At 49.3% G+C, this 21,382-nt stretch overlaps 2 protein-coding genes across 3 annotated transcripts in view; both read left to right on the forward strand.

Annotated features, from left to right (window-relative positions):
* The window catches only part of PIGU (phosphatidylinositol glycan anchor biosynthesis class U), a 577,582-nt gene that overhangs the window by 332,394 nt on the left and 223,806 nt on the right, over positions 1 to 21,382 (forward strand). The window lies entirely within an intron of this gene.
* Positions 4,195 to 20,499, forward strand: AHCY (adenosylhomocysteinase). Of its 2 annotated transcripts, none has more exons than XM_081256282.1 (10): positions 4,195 to 4,332; positions 9,701 to 9,891; positions 11,045 to 11,120; positions 12,798 to 12,947; positions 13,799 to 13,911; positions 14,380 to 14,587; positions 14,679 to 14,766; positions 14,867 to 14,984; positions 15,795 to 15,989; positions 19,608 to 20,499. In XM_081256282.1, exons 1-10 carry the CDS (start codon positions 4,305 to 4,307, stop codon positions 19,737 to 19,739), a joined length of 1,299 nt encoding a protein of 432 aa, XP_081112408.1. In that variant the 5' UTR covers positions 4,195 to 4,304; the 3' UTR covers positions 19,740 to 20,499. The 2 variants fall into 2 exon arrangements, with proteins under 2 accessions (XP_081112408.1, XP_081112409.1); XM_081256283.1 differs by lacking the exon at positions 4,195 to 4,332 and adding an exon at positions 4,770 to 4,915.

Below are 21,382 nucleotides of genomic sequence, written 5' to 3' on the forward strand. Positions count from 1 at the left end.
TCACTTAGTCTGTATGTCTGAGCTTTGTCTGAGGTCAGTGTCATGTGAGGTAGCAGAGACTTCCTGAGGGAAGGGGGTCCACACCTGGGAGGGGTGGGCAGTGGGGTCCTTACCCCCACCTTTCAGAATTCTGCAATACACTGTGTGTGTAGTGTGTGCCTCTATCAGGCTAAGCAAACATAAATATCACGTTACCAGTTTTCCTATATTAGCCCCACAAAATGGACAATTGGCTTCAAAATATTCCTGCAAAGAAATGGCAAGTTCCAGATAATGCTAAAGTTACAACAGCGAACAAATAGAAAAGGGTGAAGCTGACAGTTCTCCTCCTCCTCAAGTGAACTCCTGTCCTTGTCAGCCATGTTGTAAGGAATGTAATAATATTTGAGAAAAAAAAACTGATCAAAAAGACACTTTAGAGACCACTGTTTTAGGCAACCGGAAGCCAATGAACAGTTTTAAGGAGGAGGAAGATATAGGCATATTTGTGCTTTCAAAATATCACTCTGGGGAATTCCCTGGCGGTGCAGTGGTTAGGACTCGGTGCTTTCACTGCTAGGGACCCGGGTTCGATCCCTGGTCCGTCAACTAAGATCCTGCAAGCCACGTGGTGTGGCCAAAATGGAAGTCCCGAGAAAAATAAATAACTTTATTGAAATACACTAAAGAAGATCTAAATAAATGGAGAGAGAAAAAAACCAAAAACACAAAATAAAATAAATAAGTGCAGAAATACATGTAAATATATATGTATATAAAATACATATCAATATATACATCAATATGTACCATGTTAATGTTGATATACTCAATGACATAACGATGTTAACTCTCCCCCTAAGTAATTTACAGATTAATACAATTTTAGTAAAAATTCAAAAAAGCTTTTTTTCCCCTAAAACTTGACAAGGTGACTCTAAAATGTCACCTTGACAGTGCAAGATGCTCTTTTTTTTTTTTTTTTTTGGCTATACTGCACGGCTTGCAGAATCTCAGTTCCCTGGTCAGGGATTGAACCCGGGTCACAGCAGTGAAAACCCAGAATCCTTACCACCAAGCCACCAGGGAACTCTCACAAGATACCCCCGAAGAAGAACAAGGTGGGAGGACTGCCCCTACCAAATCAAGATTTATTATAAATCTTCAGTAATTTCAACTAATTTGATTTCCCAATTTCAGATCAATGCATCAAAATAGAGAGATAGGAATAACTCGTGGATTTATGGACACTTAATGTATGACAGAGATGGCCCTATAGGTCACTGGGAGAAGGATACACTATCCCGTAAGTGGTACTGGGACAACTGCTTATCCTTATGGGAGAAAAATGAAATAGAATTCCTACCTCACACCACATACATATTTGAACTATAAAACTTTGGGATAACAATATAGGAGAAATTCTTTATGACTTTGGGGTATATAGGTTTTCTAAAACAAGACAAAAACTGCCACTAACACTATGGGAAAAGATTGATAAATTTGACTATATTAAAACTAAGAATTTCTATCTATCAAAAAACAATAGAGAGAGGGTGAGAACACAAACCACAAACCACAAACCTGGAGAGGATATTTGCATCACATATAATTAGCAAAGGAGTAGTATCCAGAATATGTAAAGAATTCCTATTAGCTGAAAAGAAAAACAAACCACCTAGTTTTAAACAGGCAAAGACATGAATGGAACTTTTACAGACAAAGACTCCCAGATGGGTTATAACATATGAACAGATGCTCTACCTCATTAGTCACAGTAGTCAAAGAAATGCAGATTAAAACCACAATGAGAAATCATTTCATAACTGCCAGATTGGAAAAAAAAAATTGGTATGCTGATAAGGGCATAAAACAAGAGTTTTTATCCACTGCTGGTCAGAGTATAGACTGATGCAACCACTTTAGGAAACAGTTTCATATTACCTAGTTAAGTTGGACATGAGCATACCTGTTCAAGTAATTCAACTCCCAAATTCTATATCTATATCTATCTATATCTATATCTGTATCGATCTACACACACACATAAGAATGTTAGAGCAGTATTCTTTGTAGTAGCAAAAAACTGAAACAGGGACTTCCCTGCTGGCACGGTGGTCAAGAATTCACCTGCCAATGCAGGGGACACGGGTTCGATCCCTGGTCCGGGAAGACCCCACATGCCGCAGAGCAACTAAGCCCGTGTGCCACAACTACTGAGCCTGCGCATTCCAGGGCCCGCATGCCGCAACTACTGAGCCTGCGTGCAGCAACTACTAAAGCCTACGCACCTAGAGCCTGTGCTCCGCAACAAAAAAAGCAACCATGATGAGAAGTCCGCACACCGCAACAAAGAGTAGCCCCCACTCGCCGCAACTAGAGAAAGCCCACACGCAGCAACGAAGACCCAATGCAGCCAAAAATAAATAAAAAACAAAAAACAAAAAACCCCTGAAATAACCCAATGTCCATCAACAATAGAATGAATAAATAAGTGGATTAAACAGAAATGAAAATAAATGAACCATAGCTACAGTATATACATGAATGACTCTCAAAAGCAATGTTGAAAGAGATAGCAACTTGCAGAAGAACATATACAGTATGATTTCATTTATACAAGGGCAAAACACAGTCAAAACTAAACAATGTATTATTTAGGAGAGTCATAGAGGTAGTAACATCCATTTTTAAAAAGCAAGGGAACGATAAAGGCATTAAACATTAATCACTGTAGTGGTAACTCCAGGGAGAAGGGGCATTAATTGAGAAGCGAAACAGGCAGTGTCTGGGGTAAGGTAGTGTTTTATTCCATGAACACTGGGGTTATCTGGATATAAGTGGTCACAATAGCCATAAGTGTGGGTGAGATGCGCCTGGAAGGTGGAGCGGAGTAAGAGAAAAAAGGAACATCAACACTTGAAGTCGCTAGTGAAGGACAGAAAGGTGCTTAGGCCAGAGAAGTTACCCTGTGGAGAGTGGGAGGAGAGTCAGGAAAGTGGAGGCCAAGGGCACATTGTGTGCAGCAGTGAGATGAGTTGGGATGCAGGCTGAGGCACAACCTTTGGATTCAGCCAGGTTCCCTGCTGACCTTGGCTGGAGCAGTTTCAGCAGAGACCTGGGGGTGGAGATCACACAGCTGAGGACTGAGTGGGTGGTGAGAAAGCACAGACACAGAATGGGTCAACTCTGAAAAAGTATGAGAAGGAGAGGAAGGAGATAGCAGCTGGGTGGATGCTAGGGCAGAGGGTTCCTAAAGAGATGTTAAAGAGTCTTCAGGTGGCCGATTAAAACCACAAGGAGATTTGCACACCCATCAGTTTAACAAAAATTTATGTCAGACTGACAAGTGGTGAAAGGGATGTGGAACAACAAGCCCTCTCAGACACTGCTGGTGAGAGGATAAACTATTTTGGAAAACAATTTGGCAATACCTAGGAAAGTTAAAAACGTGCCTTCAGCTCAGAAACTTCACCCTTAAGTACACTTATGGCCCAGAGACACCTACTCATGGGCACTAAGAGACAATGTTCATTCTTCCACGTATGCAATAATGTCAGACTAGTCAGCAAACAGGAGAACAGATAAATTAATAGTGGGATGTAGACAATGAAATTCTATACAGCAGCAAAAATGAATACATTCAAAGTCTATGCATGACTCTTAACAGAAAAAAGCAAACTGCAGAAGGATAAGTACAGTATGGTACCATTTATATGAAGGTTTTAAACACAGAAAGAATTCTATGAAGCATTTGATGATTTATACATATGTAGTAAAAGTATAAACACGCATACAAATTTAACTAAACTCAGGATAGTGGGAGGAGGGTGGAAGGTCTAGGATGTGCTAGGAACTTGACATATTGCAATTTAGACTCTGTATGGTAGGTATCATTCTGCCCACTTTACTGAAGAAGAAACTGAGGTTCGGGGAAGTGAACTGGTTGGAATTTCAGTTTCACCCGGTTTTGACATTGGTGTTACTGGTTGAACGAATGAAAGAAAGAACGGCCTCGAGTTAGTTCTCAGGCCTATCCCCATCTCCCTTCGCTGCCCAGGGCGGGAGGTGGAAGGACCGCATGAGAAAAAAACTGCGCTCAGCAGCGACCAAAGTCCACTCCGGCCCCGCCCCCGTGCGTTTGCCCCGCCCCTATGGCTCCGCTCCAGCGGGACTCATGAATATGCAAGCTAGGGGAAGATATTTAAAGGCGCCGGCGCCACGCGCAGATCCCTACCCGGCGCCGCCTGCCCCGCTCCTGTACCCAGCTCGCGGCTCGGCACCCTTCGCTCGTATCCATCACTCCGTGCGGAAACGCCGCCGGCATGTCGGACAAGCTGCCTTACAAAGTCGGTGAGTTCCAGGATGTGCAGTCGGCCGCGTCTGCTCCGCCTCCGCTGGGGGCCTGTTGGGGCGGCTGCCGCGGAGCCGACCCGGGGCGCTCTGAAGGACCCCCTTGAATCGCCGGCACGGCGCGGTCTTGGCCGCGCGAGGCCGTCTGGGGGTTGGAGTTCTCCCGCCGCCGCGAGCGGGTCTTCGGAGGCGGCCGCGGACTATGCGTCCCGGCGTGCCCCGCGAGGCCGGGGTAGCAGCGAGGCCCGCGGAGCGGCGAACTGGCGGCGTGTTCCGCCAGAGCCGCCTGGGGCAGGCGGGCAGCGCGCACCTGGCCACGGCCTGGGACCAGTGGCACCTGCCGGGACCTACACTAGGGGGCCTGGATCCTGCCTCCTGGGCCTGGACCGGCTCCTTGGCTAACTTGGTGGTCCGGGCAAGTGCCCACCCTCTCTGGGCCTCCTACAGGGAAGGCGAGGGCCCCGGGGCCCCGAAGGGCACGTGGGGAGAGGCCTGGAGACTGAGCCCGAGGCCGGGCTAGTCCACTTACCAGGGACTTTGGGCTTGTTACTCAACCTCTTGGGGTCACCCACCTGGCCAGAAGGTACAGTCATACAGAGAATCTCGAAGAAATTTTGGAGTGGTTAGAAAAATTCTTCCTGCTCTTCTATGGATTGAAGCTGATACACTGATAGTTAATGTTTATTGGGCGTTTACTATGGAATGGGCATTGCCTTCTACGTTTATTATAGATTAATTCATTTTATTCTAATGGGTTTTTAGGGTAGGGACTATTACTTTCTCATTTTATGATGGGTTTACTGAAACCCAGGAAAAAAGGTAACTTGCCCACATTTTTACAGCTGGGAGGTGGTGGAGCAGGATATGAACCCAGGCTGTGCCCACCTTTTCACCACTGTATGTAAGTGAACACATTTGGAATAACCCTAATGACCTTTCAGCAAAAACCAGTTCAGCCTGGATAGCAAATTTTAAAGTAAATTCAAGACACCATTCAACCTGGAGAAAAGCATCATTCATGGAGCACTTGCTATGTATCTGGGGATTTACATTTGTTTACAGAATGATCTTTAGAGGTGGACTTTATCTCATGATACAGAGGAAGAAACTGAAGCCCTAACAGGAAGTGACTTGCAAAGACTGTGGAAAATAACAAGTTGTCAGTAGTAGTTTATCAAGTAGCAGGCCAGAGAAGGTTATTGTCCCTGTTGTGTGGATGAAACTGAAGCCCAGAAAGATTAAGTCAAGGTCCAGTGGCAGAACTGGAATGGGGACATGTTACACTGTGGAGAGTTGGATGGGTTAGGGTTGAGGGCTTTGGGTTGTGTGGCAGCAGATAAGGCTGCATTTGGAAGTGGAGGAGCTTGGCTAGGTAGGGTTGGAGGAAAGACGCCTCCATCAGGGAGGGCACAGTGTGCCCGACCTTGCCCATATGGTATCTTCTTTAATCCTCAGGGCTCATAGAAGGTTAGGGATCATTATTCCCACTTTAGAGATGAAGAAACTGAGACTCAGAGAGGGTTTTGCTATTATGCCTCTTAGCTTGTCCTGGGACAGGTGTTACTGCAACCTCTGCAAGTCCTCAGCTCTCCTGGGCACCAAAACCCCCAGAGCTTAGAATGCCAGACCCTCCTGTGCCCTTGGAGTTGAGGGACCCATGAAAACACCAGGGCTGACACAGCTGTCCTGAGAGCAGTGAAAGAGTTCTTTTTGGCTAGAGGGACAGGTGGTGGCAGAGGGGGTGAAGCTTAGGATAGGACAGGAACCATTGTCCACTACTGCTGTGCCCCTCCCAGGAGCCTCTGGCTCTAGCCCTCCCTGGCCACCAGTCCTGCCTCTGCCATTGACTGGCTGTGGAACCTGGGGCAAACCCTTCTCTGAGCGTTTCCTCATGGGTAAATGCTGGGAGTTGGACTAGGTTCAGATTTGTTTCTTGTTTGCTAACCCTGTCTCGTGCCAGCCCCTTTCGTGGACCTTCTCTCATTCAGTCCTAACAACAGGTGTGGTTGGTAAACATTTGTGGACCCCTTCTCTGTGCCAGGCCCAGCTGGGCACTAGAGATACAAGGGTGACTCAAGGATGAGGGTGGGACAGACATGCATACGGATAATACAGTAGTATTGTCTCCATTTTATAAGTGAGGAGATCTGCCCAATTCTCTGTCTCTGTGGCCACCACCCCAGTCCTGGTCTCCCTCCTCACAGGTCTCCCCGGGTCTCTTGCTCCACGGATACATGCAGCAACCAAAGAGGGCTTTTCGGAAGACAGGTCTGGGCATGATACTCCCCTTAAAACTCTATAGGAATAAAGTCCTGATTCATCATCTTAACTCCCTCTACTAGAGTCACCCTGGCACACTCTGTTCCTCCAGCAACAATATACCAAGTTCTTTCCTGTTTCCAGGTTTTTGTTGAGCCCCTGCTGTGTGCCAGGTACTGTATCAGGTGCTCGGGGAGGAGCCTTCCAGGGTAAGAGAGTTGCTTGGTTAAAGCCCTGAGGTGGGAATGAGTTTAGCTCACCCGGAGGTTCGAGTGGTTAAGCAACTAGAGAGGGGGACAAGAGGGTGGAGAGATGGGGGAGAAGGGCGGGCAGTCACCTGGGTAGGACTCTAAAGCCCTGTGATGAGTTCGGATTTTATTCATGGTTAAGGGGAAGCCATTGGATGTTGGCTTGTTTTTTACTTGAGCAGAAGAATGGAGGTGATATATTTTAAGATTGAAAAGTTTGTTTCTCTGACTCCTGTGGGGAGAATAGTACGTGGGAGCAGGGAGACCAATGAGGAGGTGGCTTCAGTGATCCACGGTGGTGAGATGCTGTTGGATTGCTTGTATTTGGGATGTTGAGCCAACAGTGTGCTGATGGGTTGAAAGGGGGTGCAAGGGAGAAAGAGAAATCAAGAAATGGTAAGTTTCTGGCTGGAGCAGCTGGTCGAATGGTGGTTTCATTTCCTAAAATGGGAAGATTTGGGGAGTGACAAGTTGGGGGGTGAGGGCAAGGAGTCACAAGGGCTCAAACTTGACACATAATCCAGCTGGGCATCCAAATTGAGATGCTGAATAGGCAGTTGGATTATATGAGTCTCAAGTTCAGTGGAGAAGATTGGGCTGGAGATGAATGTGTGGGAGACATTTCCATAGAAAAGGTATTTCAAGCCATAAAATGGGATGAGCTCATCTGATAGGAGAGAAGAGGGAGATGATGAAGCCCTGAGGGCTTCCAAACTTTAGAGTCTGTAACAGGAAGAGGAGCCAGGAAGGTGATAGGGAAGCCACAGAAAGACAGGCATAGAAGCCAAGCCAAGAAAGGGTTTCAGAAGGAGAGAGTTCTCAGTGCTATTCGTGCTGCAGGGAGAAACTAATTGACCATTAGTTATGGGGATTAGGCCTTACAGAGACCTTGAGAAGAGCAGTTTTAGTGGAGTATTGAAGTCATCAAGGAGGTAAAACGATACAGGATCAGGCCCCACAGAGCAGAGACAGCTCTGTCTGTTGTAACAAAGGAATGCCTGGTCTGTAACTACATGTGAGGAGGGCTAGTGGATTCCCTGGAGGAAGAGTGGCATAGTTCTGAATCCTTCTCGATGAGTTGTGAAGTGAGGTCATCAGTTGATGAGGAAACGTTAGAAGTTTGGAGTGGAAAAGGTGGTAAATTTACTAAGAAGATGTAATAGGATTGCTGGAGTGTCCCTTGAGATTTGTGGTCTTAATAAATGAAACTCTTGGTGTGGTCATCATTTTCCTCCTGCTGGGCTCAATGACTTGGGTGCAGTGGAGGTCTGGGTTTAACCAGGGTGGGAGTTTTGCTGAGGAGTTCTCAGAGAACAAGAGGGTAGAAGGGACAGTGGAATCTAAATTGTGGAAGATGTTGAGAACATGAAGGGTGCAGTGAGGGACAGTGATAATCGGTAGGATAAACAGATTAAAGGTTCTGACCTGACCCGTTGCAGCTTTATTGGAGTTTGGGCTCTAGACAGAGAGTTTTGGAAAGATGGGACATGGCCAGAGTCAGTTGCTTGAAATCAAGATTTCCAAGGGAGAGTATCATGGGTGATGGCCTGCCAACGTGGGCAGGGGTGGAGTGGGTGTGTGCTGAGGCACACTGGGAGTAGTCCCTCCCGTGGGGGGGTATATTTCATCTGTGAAGTTGTTTAGATGTACAGTAGGAAGCAGAGTGACTTAGTTGGTTTTATTATTTCTTACTAAATTCTCTATAGTCCTTTCCCTCCCACCCACCACCCCGTTTGGGTGATTGGCAGGATCTAAGCTCCCCTAAAGATAAAAATCATGGGAGTTCCAGGCCCCATCCTAGACCTACTGAATTTGATTCCCCAGGGGAGATTTGTAAGCATGCCAGATGACCCTTATCAGGGAAGTTTGCAAACACTGCCCTTGAGAATGGGCTAGTGTGGCAGGGGAAGGAGGGTGAGATTATAAGGGAGAGGAGTAGTATTCATTGTACTATGCCATTTTATATAAGGGACTTGAGTGTCCGAGAATTTTGGTGTCCACAGGCGTTCCCGGAACCAATCCGCTGTAGAGACCAACGGATGACTAATAACATCAAAGCCAGAGAATGTAGATTAGTGTCAAAGCCCCAATGATCATGCTAACTGAACCCCCAAATTCAGCAGTTAACTCACCAGTTACAGGCAGGGCGGGCCTGGGTAGGTCTCTATGTGGAAGAACACACTTCCTGCAGGTAGGTTGGCTGCTGCTTGCTTGCAAAAGAAGGGAGACCTGAACTGCGCATGCCGTTTATTCCTCCTAAGTTTACTAGTTAGACAAGTCACTCCACCTTCCCTGGGGCAGAGAGAGGCCCAGAGTGTTAGTTACACAGATGAGTTCCCTCAATGTGGAGAGAAACATTAGGACTGGAGAAGCATTTTTATATCTTCAAGGAGATCAAGGAGCTGTGCTGAGTCCAAGGTGTTAGATTATATCATTTATGAGTGCTGAAGTCACCAAGAGTGTTGACTAGGAATGTGGAGACCCAGGAGCTAAAATCTTTAGGGAATGAGGACGTTGGTAGGTGGCAGCAGAAAGGGCAGCAGGAGGTATATATAGGCTGATAGCTGTTTTTCAAGGGGGCGCTTACCTGTGTTGTAATATTCGTGGTCCTGTGTGCTCCTTTGATTAAATGTGTTCTCCCACAAGGCTGTAAGTAAGCTGTGGTTACTGGCAGGAACCATGTCTTTCTTTTTTTGACTGCCCTGGCTCCATAAATCCCTGTTGCATGAGCGAGAGAGTTCAGTGACCAGATTACCCAGTCTAGTGCTTCGAGTCCTCAAGTGGATGAGTGCTGAGTGGCGCTGCTTTGTGGTTCGTGGGATGAGGTGGCTCACGAACTCCCATCCATCCTGCCCCTACAGCTGACATCGGCCTGGCCGCCTGGGGGCGCAAGGCCCTGGACCTCGCAGAGAATGAGATGCCGGGCCTGATGCACATGCGGGAGATGTACTCGGCCTCCAAACCACTGAAGGGCGCCCGCATTGCCGGCTGCCTGCACATGACCGTGGAGACAGCTGTCCTCATTGAGACCCTCGTTGCCCTGGGTGCTGAGGTGAGGCCCGCAGCAGCAGTTCTTGTGCAGTGGGGAAATCCAGTCTTGTGCCCCCTCAGGCCCAGCAGGGGGTCCAGCTACAGCCTTGTCACAGTGCCCCCCACCTCCATTTGTCGTGACTGCTCTGCAGATTTTCTCTCGCTGGGAAGACGGCGTCTGACTGCCCTCAGGTCACATTCTCCTGACTGGGGAGCTCTCATAGGAAAAACTCAAGCCTGGCGTCCTACTGAGTCACCTAAGGACTGGCTCTCCTAGGCCTTCCTGGGGTCATGTGCCTGCCCTTGGCCAATCATGGCTGCTGGAAGGATGGCGCGCTCTGATTGGTTCAGCCTGGGTTATGTGTACCTATGATTTCAGCTCTTACAACTTCTCTGGGGGCAAGATGTTTCCCAAAGCAGGGGGCAGGGCAGAGCAGCAAAAGCCAGCTACAGTAACACACCAGGTTTCAGTCCTTGCACCTCTTCTTTCTTTTCTACACTCACACTCTTGGCAATCTGATTTTATGGCTTTAAATACTGTCTATATGGTGATGACTCCCAGTTATATGTACTAGCCTGGACTTCTCCCTGGAACTCCAGACCTGTATACCCAGCAGCTGATGTATCACCTCCACCTGGAGGTCTGATTGACCTCTCAGTCTCAACGTGTCCAAAGGAACACATGATTTCCTTCTCTTCTTGGAGGCTTCCCCGTGTAGGCAGATGCAGACTTCAGCCTTACAGGCCCTCTCAGTTCAGAACCTGGGGTCGTCCCTGACTCCTCTTGCTCTGTTACTCCAACAACGAACCCTGCAGCAAATCCTGTCAGCTCAGCCCTCAAAGTACACGCATCATCACCTCCACTGCTAGAGGTGCATTTCTTGTCTGAAGTCTAACAACAGCTTCTACCCTTGTGTCCTTGCTTCCGTGTGGAGCCTTTTCCCTTCCACGCAGCAGAGCCATGTTTTAACATAAGTTGGGTCTTGTCAGTGCTCTGGCTCCCATCCACTCCCATCCACTGGTTGCCATTTGCAACCCAGCCTGAGGTTGCAGAGCTGGCTGGATGTAGATCCCGAGCCTCTCGGCCCTAGCTCCAGGGCGTTTTCTTATCCCTGTCCAGTGACCTTGGTCTTCTGAACTGTCTGTGACCAGCCCTGTTTTGCTGGCTCTTTCAGGTGCGGTGGTCCAGCTGCAATATCTTCTCCACCCAGGACCATGCCGCAGCTGCCATTGCCAAGGCTGGCATTCCAGGTGAGGCCAGCTTGCTGCTGGGAGATGCAGGAATGCATGAAGTGGCTCTGCTTTTCCCTGTTTGCTTCACTGACTTTTACTGCTACAGACTTCCCTGCGGTAGAGGAGAGGAGTCATGGCCACAGAATCCTAGCCTAGTGACCCATTGGAAAGAACTGTTTTGTCCAACTGTCATCTAAAATCCTATTGAAGGCACTTACTTGCCCAGTTCAAGTCATGTGATCAGGAAGGGTGGGATCTAATGATTGGGAACCACATGATGTTGAAGAGGGGAAATTCTTTAAAGGAATGATGTGGGTCTGTTTCCGAAAGAATCAGGGAGGGATACTGGGCAGAAAAACAGTCCCAGAGGTCCATTGCATAGTATCTGATGGTCTAGGGTGCTGGGGAAATACCAGGACCAAAGAGGAAAGACTTTCTCACAAGCTGCTGGGGAAATAGGCACAAGTATGCCTGGGCTTGAGGAGGGCAGTGGTTGGTTAACTCTGATGATGATGAAGTAGGACATTGACAGTTCCTTCTAACCAGCCACAGGTGGAGGGCAAAGAGTGGGGGAGGACCTCTCCAGAGACTGACCAAGGCTGGATCGGCCTGTCCCCAACTCCTCAGCCTAGTTTGGGCTCCATAGCCCTTTTCTGGGAAAGGTTTTGTTTTTAATACCATTGTCTGCCCCAGTTTGGGGGAGGGGAAGCTGGCCCTGCTTTGGCAGGTATCCTTTGCTCACAGGAGGTTCATGGGAGCCCCACACCTGTGTCTCAGTTGTCCCATATGATGGGAGGAGCCTGGGCTGGCAGTCAGGAGCCCTGGGTTCTTTTTTTTTTGGCTGTGCCATGCGGCTTGCGTGATCTTAATTCCCTGACCAGGGATCAAACCTGGGCCCCTAGCAGTGAAAGCGCAGAGTCCTAACCACTGGTCTGCCCTCGAATTCCCAGGAGCCCTGGGTTCTGATGCCTGCTCAGGAATGCCATGCTGAGTGATCTGGGCACATCTTAGCCCCTCTCTGGGCATCTGTAAGTGATGATAATGGTAATGGCTGCCTCACAGGGTTTCTGTGAGGAAAAATGAGATGGGGCATGAAGCAGTTAGAGTAATGTCTGGCACAGAGAAAGTGCTCCATACATGGTAGCTGCTGTTAGTAGTTTTTGGCCAGACTGCCTAGGATAACCTACCACAGAGACTGCTGGCCCATCAAGTCCTTTCAGTGCATAATGAATCTTGGATCTTGTCTCGCTTGGGTCCACCTGAGTGTGGCTTCCTGCCCCTGTGCACCTCCATCCTAGCAGTAGGCATGTGGGTAGGAGCCCTGGTCACTGGGTTGGGGGCCCAGACAGAAGAGGTAGGAAAGGAAATAATTATTTCCAGATACCTATATATGGGGGGGGGTGTCTGTACTTGGCCTCTGTCTCATAATCCATACTATTATAGATGAGGAAACTGAGGCTCAGAGAGGTGAAGTGATTTTCCCAAAGTCACACAGCTGGTGAGTGCAGAACCAGGACTTGCACTCAGATTTCTCTGGCTCCAAGTTGTGTTCTTACCATTGCTGAGTCCTCAGAGGTGCTAGAGGTGGCAGGCGATGGGAATTAGGAAGGAGATAGTATTGGCTCTATCCAGGTGGGTCCCTGGAACAAGTGCCAGTGGGGAGGGCCAGGCCCTGATGTGCCACTCACTCTCCAGTGTATGCCTGGAAGGGTGAAACGGATGAGGAATATCTGTGGTGCATTGAGCAGACGCTGTACTTCAAGGACGGGCCCCTCAACATGATTCTGGACGATGGTGGTGACCTCACCAACCTCATCCACACCAAGTACCCACAGCTCCTGTCAGGTGAGTAGGACGGGTGGGTGGGCTGGGTGCTAGTGGTTTAAACGGGGCCTGCTTGCCCACCTGAAAGCAGCAGGCCTGGCAGGACCCCCAGTGCCTCGAGCAGCAGATTCTGTGGACGATGGGAGAACTGCAGGCTCCTGTAGGCGTGCTGGGCCTGGCCTCAGGGCTGGGTGGCTAGGGGAGGCCTGGCTGGCCCAAGGGCAAGCCAGGGCCAGGGCTGAGAACAGCTGGGAAGGCGTCAGCTTTGTTAAAAGCAGGTGGGGAGGAAAGTGGGGTAGTGTAGTGAGTGCAAAGGCCCTGAGGCAGGAAAGGATAGCCCATTCATGAAACAGAAAGTTAGCCAGCATGGCAGCTTCCTTCACTGGGGAGAATTGCAGGTTGTGGCTGGAGCTTTAGTGAAGGTCAGATGTGTAAAGACTTAATAGAATAGATTGAGAAAAGAGTCTGGCTTGATCCTGAGAGTAAAGGGAAGTAGTTGGATGGTACTGAAAAGACTTCCCTGCAAATGTACGTGTTAAAAATGGCTGCTGTGTAGAGGATGAGTTGTGGCTGGGACTAGGGCAGTGACAGTGCAAGTGGAGAGTTCGGGGGTTGTTGGGAGGTAGAATCATTAGGCCTGGTGATGGTAGTGGCTCCTCCCTCACGCTGGCCTAGGTGATTAGGTGGACTGTGGTGTCCGTTACAGAGATAGGAACCCAGAAGGAGGAGCGGCTTTAGGAGGCAAAGATGAGGAATTTGGGTGAGTTCAGCTGTGGGCTCTCTGAGGCTCTTGGAGTTTCATCTCAGAGGCCACCCTGTCCCTTGGGCTACTCCTTCCTGGCCTGAAATTCATCCCCTCCTCTCTTGTTCAGGCATCCGAGGCATCTCCGAAGAGACCACAACGGGAGTCCACAACCTGTACAAGATGATGGCCAACGGGATTCTGAAGGTGCCTGCCATCAACGTCAACGACTCTGTCACCAAGGTGAGCCTGTGGGGCAGTGATGGCTCCAGCTGTTGGTTCCCAGAGCAGCTCAGGAGTAGGCCCTGCAGAAAGTCCCCTGGGAAGGCTGCAGGCTAGGGGCTTAGCCCTTATTTGACGGGGGAAAGGGGTTGTAGACTTAGGGTAGTAAGGCAAAGCATTGAAGGCGTTAGAGGCAAAGAACCGTGCAGTGAGCCTCAGAGCTGGGCTCAAGCGGTTTAACGTGAAGCAGATTCTTTGACCGGACAATCTCTCATAGTTGATCTGCAGGAAGCCTTCTGGACTGGCAGAGAAAGGCCAGGGAGAGTCGTGGGACTGAGCAGGGCAAGGGGCACATGAGCACATTAGCTGGTGGGGAGAAGTCCCAGGAGGTGATCAGCCCAAGGCCCACCAGCCTGCGATGTTGAGAGTGGGTCTGAGGCCTCAGGGCCTCGCCTGCCCCCATAGCCGCCTTGCCCCCTCTCCTTTCAGAGCAAGTTTGACAACCTCTATGGCTGCCGGGAGTCCCTCATAGATGGCATCAAGCGGGCCACGGACGTGATGATTGCGGGCAAGGTGGCGGTGGTAGCGGGCTATGGCGACGTGGGCAAGGGCTGTGCCCAGGCCCTGAGGGGCTTCGGGGCCCGTGTCATCATCACGGAGATCGACCCCATCAACGCGCTTCAGGCTGCCATGGAGGGTATGATAGGGTGAAGGTTGGTTGTTAGCCACTGGGGCCAGAGGCGGGGCAAGGCCACCCTGGATGACGCACAGACACTGTCTCTACACAGGCTATGAGGTGACCATCATGGATGAGGCCTGTCAGGAGGGCAACATCTTTGTCACCACCACGGGCTGTATCGACATCATCCTCGGCCGGTAGGCGCCAGGCGGGGGGTCCCAGGGAGTGAAGGAGGGGGCAGGCTTGCGGCTGCTCTTGGTCCCTGACAGTCTGTCACAGGCTGGGGCTCCTCCACAGGCACTTTGAACAGATGAAAGATGACGCCATTGTGTGTAACATCGGACACTTTGACGTGGAGATTGACGTCAAGTGGCTGAACGAGAACGCTGTGGAGAAGGTGAACATCAAGCCCCAGGTGAGAAGCCCCAGCCCTGCCAGCAGGCTTGGTGGATGGAGCGCCGAGGGGGGGCGTGCTCCTGGGCTGGCCGTCAAGGAAGTCAGATGATGAGGCTCTGGCAACCTGGGCAGTGGGATGGGTGGAAGAGGGACAGGTTTCAGGGCTGCTTAGATTGGAATCTTGGAGTGAGGCCAAGGCATCCCCATTTTTAAAGGTCCCAAGATGGTTCTGATGTGCAGCCAAGGTTGAGTACCACTGCATTCAACTTGTTACTAGGCATGGTGATTGAGAACGTGGGATCTGTCCCCAGACTGTCCAGGCTCATGTTGCAGCCACTTTGTAATGTGTGGCTCTAGACAAAGAACTTAACCCTTTAAACTTCAGTTTCTTTATCTGTGGAATGGGGATAATAGCAGTACTTAATTTACAGGGTTGTTAGTAGGATTAAATGTGATAATTATATATATATATATTGTGTATATATGTATGTATATATGGTTATATGTATGTTCTTAGCCCAGGGCATGTGCCAATAATAATAACATTAGCTAATACGTAGTACTAAACTAAGTGCCTTGTACATGTCAGCTCTTTAAATTCTCACAGCAGACCTATGAGGTCTGCCGCTCAGGGTTGCATAACAAATACTGGCTCTTATTAATTGTGTGTGCCAGGCCCTGTGCTGGAGGTTGTTCTGGGGCAGTCCAGGCCCTTTGTGGGCCCTGCTGGAGGTCGGGAGGCCTGCTGGACAGGAGGGTAGGATGAGGATAGGGGTGGACACTGGGAGCTGTGCCCACCAGCCCTTACCGCTGTGCTGCCCACTTGTAGGTGGACCGCTACTTGTTGAAGAACGGGCGCCGCATCATCATTCTGGCCGAGGGCCGGCTGGTCAACCTGGGCTGCGCCATGGGCCACCCCAGCTTCGTGATGAGCAACTCCTTCACCAACCAGGTGCTGGCGCAGATTGAGCTGTGGACCCACCCAGACAAGTATCCCATCGGGGTCCACTTCCTGCCCAAGAAGGTGGGTTCCTACCTCCACCCCTGGCCAAGGGTCATGTGTCCAGCCCTGGGCTCTCCATGCAGACCTTGCCAGAGTTCATACAGTACTCGCCTCTCTACTCTCTTGAAGATCTTCACAGGGTCCTCCGCAGGGCAGAAATCATTCTCTCCATTTAACAGAGGAGGAAATTGGGGCCCAAAGCAGGGAATAACTCCCAGAGTGGCAGGGCTGGGTGGTGAGAGGAGCATGGGCTTTGGAGTGAGACACACCCAGGTTTGAATCTCACTCTTACCCTTGGAGGCTGTGTAACTGTGCCTCCATTTCCTTATCTGTAAAACGAAGGTGATAGTACCTGCGTAAGGATTGTGAGGATTTCCTTAGATCACAGGTCACAAACCCACATGCCCAGAGGGATTGGACAGGTAAATGGGCTGGGTGGGAACTGACCAAAGAGCACGTGCCCCAGTTGAAGAGGTTGGCTGCCTGTCATCAACCTGGACCCATTGGACCAGGGCTCCTGCCGTTTCAAAGGAAGCTAGATATCAATTTTTAAATATAACCAGGTTGGTTAACTTGGACGTGTTTGTAAGCCGAATGCAGCCTACAGGCTGCGTGATTGTGGCCTTGGAATGGGATGATGCCACTAACACACTGAGCATGGCACCTGACGTGTTGTGAGTGTGTGGTCAGATTAACCATGACAATGAGGTCATCTGATGTCAAATCCAGTGCTTGTCCTAACACCCCCTGCAACTGCCCTCTCCCACAGGTCAGAACACTATGTTTTAGTCCTGGCTTTTTTTTTTTTTGCCAGTGTCATGGGTGAACTTGGCTTTGCTACTTTGCCTGACTGGGCCTCAGTTTCCCTCTCAGCTAAATGGTAAGAGTAGCTTTTGCTTCCAGCCCTTGGCTGCTGGAGAGGCTGCGGTGGAGTCTTCATACCACTCTTCCCACCCTTTGAAAAGCTGGTCTGCCAACTGATGAGAAGTAGGAAGAGGCTGGGTTGTCTGCCCCCGAGCCAGCCAACTCCTTTCCCCCTAGTCTTCCTCAGGCACAGTCTTGCCTGACCAGGTGTTTTACCTGTAAGGGCCTCAAGGGGCTGTCCTGTCCTGGGCAGCCTGCCAGGTCCCCATGCTGGTTGTGCGGTTAAAAAAGTCTCATTCGACCCCTCATCTGATTCACGACTGTGAATATAGTGAGAGATTGGGCAGGCCTTTAAAATGAGGCTGGGGTTGGAAGTGAGAAGGCAAAGAGCTCACCTCCTACCCCAGCACCTGGCCCCATCCTATCTTCTTCCTTCATCACTGCCAAGATACGGGTTGGGGACAGGCTCTACATCTCACATGCGAGATGTGGGAGAGGGATTACGTACCTTGGTAAACAGTGACAGAGAGAGCAGCCACCATTTCTTAAGGTACTTGCACCAAGCGCTCTTGACTATCACTGATCTCTGTACCAGCTCTGAGAGACCCAGCCTACAGATGATGAAACTAAGCTTCAGAGGGTGACTTGCCTCCACAGCTGCCAAGTATTGGGCCAAGAGTACGTCCCACCCCTGCCTGTCCAAGTTGTTAACCGTTATGTCCTCCTGGGTACTGGGAGCAGGGAGAAGGAAGGGTGTTCTCGGCTAGGCCAGGCCAAGAGAAGGGAGCATTCGTTGTGTCCTCTGGGCACTGGAGACCTTCATTCTGCCTCCAGAGCTGACGTGGCCTTAGGACTTAGGGCTGGGCTCTGCTCCTGCCTTTGCCTGCCTCTCCCCAGTTTCTTCATTTGTTAAATAGAAGAATAAACCCTGGCCTCCTTTTTAAGGGTGTTTGTGAGCCTCTAATGAGACCGTGAGTGTGAAACCGCTTGGGAATGTAAAGCTGTCTGGGCTGGGCTGTGGTTAAAGGCTATTGTGCCATTATGGGATGGGACTTGGGGGTAGGAAGAGGCCCCACCCGGAGCTGGATGCTGAGAAAGTGAGAGCCCCGCTTAGGGTTGATCCTTCTCTAAGTACAGCCACTTGCCCTTCTTCTCAGGCCCCCTTTATGCATTTCAGCACTGGTCAGACTTAGAAATAGGCCTTATCTAACCCCAGCCTCTGTCCTCCTTGGTTTCTGTTCTGTCTCTTCAAAGCTGCCTTGGAGACCATAACTTGAGACAAGTTATGGGACTTTGGAGCCAGGTGGACCCTGGATTCAAATCCTAGCTCTGTCATTAACTAGCTTTGTGACCTTGGGCAAGTCATTCCACCTTTCTTCTTTTGTTTGTTTGTTTGTTTTGCGGTACATGGGCCTCTCACTCTTGTGGCCTCTCCCGTTGTGGAGCACAGGCTCCGGACGCGCAGGCTCAGCGGCCATGGCTCACGGGCCTAGCCGCTCTGCGGCATGTGGGATCTTCCCGGACTGGGGCACGAACCCGTGTCCCCTGCATCGGCAGGCAGACTCTCAACCACTGCGCCACCAGGGAAGCCCTCATTCCACCTTTCTGAGCCTTGATTTCCACATCTGTGAAAGGAGATGGCAATTTTTTTATTAGTCAGGATCCTTTCGGTGGCAAGTGGTAGATAGAAACCCTATTCAAACTGGTGTATTAGTTACCTGTTACTGTACAGCAATTTAAATCCAAAACTTACTGGCTTAAAACAATAAACATTTATTATTTCAGTTTCTGTGGGTTGAGAGTTTGAGAGCAGCTTAATTCACGAGGTTGTAGTCGAGATGTCAGCCAGGGCTGCAGTCATCTGAAGGCTTGACTGGAGCTGGAAGATCCACTTCACATCACTGTTGGCAGGTGGTTCCTTGCCACATGAGTATCTCCATAGGGCTGCTTAAGTTTCCTCATGAGATGGCAGCTGGCCTCCCCCAGATTCAGGGGGAGAGCAAAGGAGGAGGCTGAAGTGCGTTTTAGGACCCAGTCTCCAAGTCACACACCATCACTTCTGCTTTATTCTATTCATTAGAATTGAGTCACTCAAGGGGTGAGGAATTAGGCTCCACCTCTTGTAGGAAGGAGTTTTATGAATTTATAGACAAAGATTTTAAGGACGTATATTTTGGAAGGCAGCTATGCTCACCACTATACCACCAGTGCTAAGGATGTATTTTGAAACAAACACCACCAGTGTAATCTAAAAAGGAACTCTGTTGGTTCTGTAATGGAGGAGTCTAAGATTCAGACACTGGATCCAGGGATCCATTGGCATCAGAGCTCTTTCTCTGTCTCTTGGCTCTTTTTTCCCCCTACATTCACTTCACTTGTCAAATACACTTGCCCCTGGTGAGCAGAGACTGATAGCCTCCCTGTTTAGGAATCCTGAAAGCCCCTGTCATGAAAATATGTCCTGTCCATAGATAAATTCCAGAGAAGCATTTTGGTTAGCTGCTTAGGTTGGTGGAGGGTAAGGAAGGAGATGTAATTGATTGTCCCATTAGGGCTGCTTGGAGGGGAGGATGTAGCTTGGTTCCCCCTTGCAGCAGGGGAGCTGAGTAGCCAAAAGCCACACTGGAGGCTGGCTGTGAGGATAGAATGAAGTAATATGCTTAACGCTCCGCAGATGTCACAACAGAACAGTTTCTGCCTCTTTTGGCAGCTGGATGCAGGTAAGGGATCCCAGAGCATGGCACTGATTCCAGCTTTTTCTGTGTTTCTCCCCAGCTGGATGAAGCAGTCGCTGAAGCCCACCTGGGCAAGCTGAATGTGAAGCTGACCAAGCTGACTGAGAAGCAGGCGCAGTACTTGGGCATGTCCTGTGATGGCCCCTTCAAACCTGATCACTACCGCTATTGAGAACCAGGCCTGCCCTTTGCCTTCCAGCTGCTGTCCTTGCCTGGGCCCCACCTCTCCTCCCCAAGAGCAAATGGCACCACCTTTGAGATTGGTTTGATAATGTTCCCCATCACCTCCCTGGGGCTAGTCACTCAGTCTTTGGCCTCTGCTGCATCCTTCATACTGTTCCCAAGTGTGGCAGGGGGAATTGAGAAGTCCCTCCTCAAGCCCTGGTCATGATAGAGGTACACGGGAGTTACCCACAGGGAGCCATGAGCTCAGGGGTTTTGGAACTGCTCACTCAGTCAGTCCTTCCTTAGGCTGGAAGTTGGCAGTGGTGTTCACAAAGCCCATGCACTTTACCATCCAGGCCCTCACTTGGCCTATGGACTTTATACCCATGTTCTTGGTTTACAGGTTCATTGGTTCCTCAGCCCATGACAGATGAGAAGGAGCTATGTCAAAGGGTGTGGAGGAACTGTTGGAGTTTGAATGCTCCTGAGAGCCCAGCTTAGTGCTTGGCATTCTCTTAAACCTCAGAACGATGAGGTTGGTACTTTTAGTCCCTATTTTACAGGGGTTGGAATATATTGTTAAGGGATAGCCAAGAAAGGACGAGAGAAGTGACAGCCAGAGGTTGAGAGGGGCCAGAGAAACGTAAAAGTGCATATTGTAACTTGATGTTCTCATCACAACTCTGGGTCAAAGAGAGATTAATTTGGTTTATAATGTTAAAAGAGAGCAAGAAGGTGGTTAATAAAAATTTTGGTGCCTAAAAGAATTTTGAGCCTTTATTTTGTAGATAATCCACTGCCAACAATGTGTGGTGTAAGCCAAGGGGTAATAGTCTGATGTGCTGTAATAGTGTGCTGTGTTGCAGTGTGGGGTGACAAGGGCTGCAGGCACACCCTTGGGCTTGGAAGACTGGGTAAAATGAAGAGAGAACTCTTGTGTCTTCAGGTGTGTCTTTTGTAAACAGCCTGTTTTTTACCCAACCTAAGAGTCATTTAATAGGTGAGATTAACTTATTTATATTTATTGTAATCTCTGTTTGTATTTATTTCCTCTACCTTATTTTTTTCTATTTCAATTTATAATTTCGTTTTCTCCCCATTTCCACTTTGGCTTGATCCATTGCTCCTTGGGGGGAGTGTTGTTTATTGAGCACCTACTGAGTGCTAGGTGCTTTGTAGTTTCATTATTCTCACAACAAGCTTAGTAATATTATTATCCTAATTTTATGGATGAGAGTGGAGACTTATAGAAGTTAAGCATCTTTCCTAAAGTCCACAGTTACAACTGGCCTCATCATGATTCAAATCACAGGAAGGTGAGTGGGAAATGGGGTGCTCTATTTGTCTAAATTGTCATTTACTGAACCCCTGTTCTGGTCTTGGAAGTGAGAGAAAAACAAGAACCCACCTGGGAAGGGTAACTAGAGACTATTCTGAGGGTCATCCACTCATGGAAGGCCTGATGGGGATGCTGGGATGTTTGAGACCTAACCCCAGCCTGCTGGGAATCTCAAGCTAGAAGAAGAAGGCAGGCATACAAACAGCTTTGCCATCTCTTGGCACTTCCCTTTCTCTGCTCAGCTTTAGAGTTCAGTGCCTGGCAGCACTGAAAGGCAGGAGGGAAAAGGTGATGCTTGAATTGGATTTTGT

Source organism: Mesoplodon bidens (genome assembly GCF_964165515.1).
Source record: "Mesoplodon bidens genome assembly, chromosome: 15".
NCBI classification, from domain to species: Eukaryota; Metazoa; Chordata; class Mammalia; order Artiodactyla; family Ziphiidae; genus Mesoplodon; species Mesoplodon bidens.

What these genes read in the sequence shown, in the direction of transcription:
- AHCY (XM_081256282.1), top strand. Translation starts at nt 4,305, where the DNA reads ATGTCGGACAAGCTGCCTTACAAAGTCG. An exon ending in CAAGCTGCCTTACAAAGTCG is followed by an intron (nt 4,333 to 9,700) that starts GTGAGTTCCAGG and finishes CTGCCCCTACAG; the next exon opens with CTGACATCGGCCTGGCCGCC. An exon ending in ATCGACATCATCCTCGGCCG is followed by an intron (nt 14,767 to 14,866) that starts GTAGGCGCCAGG and finishes GCTCCTCCACAG; the next exon opens with GCACTTTGAACAGATGAAAG.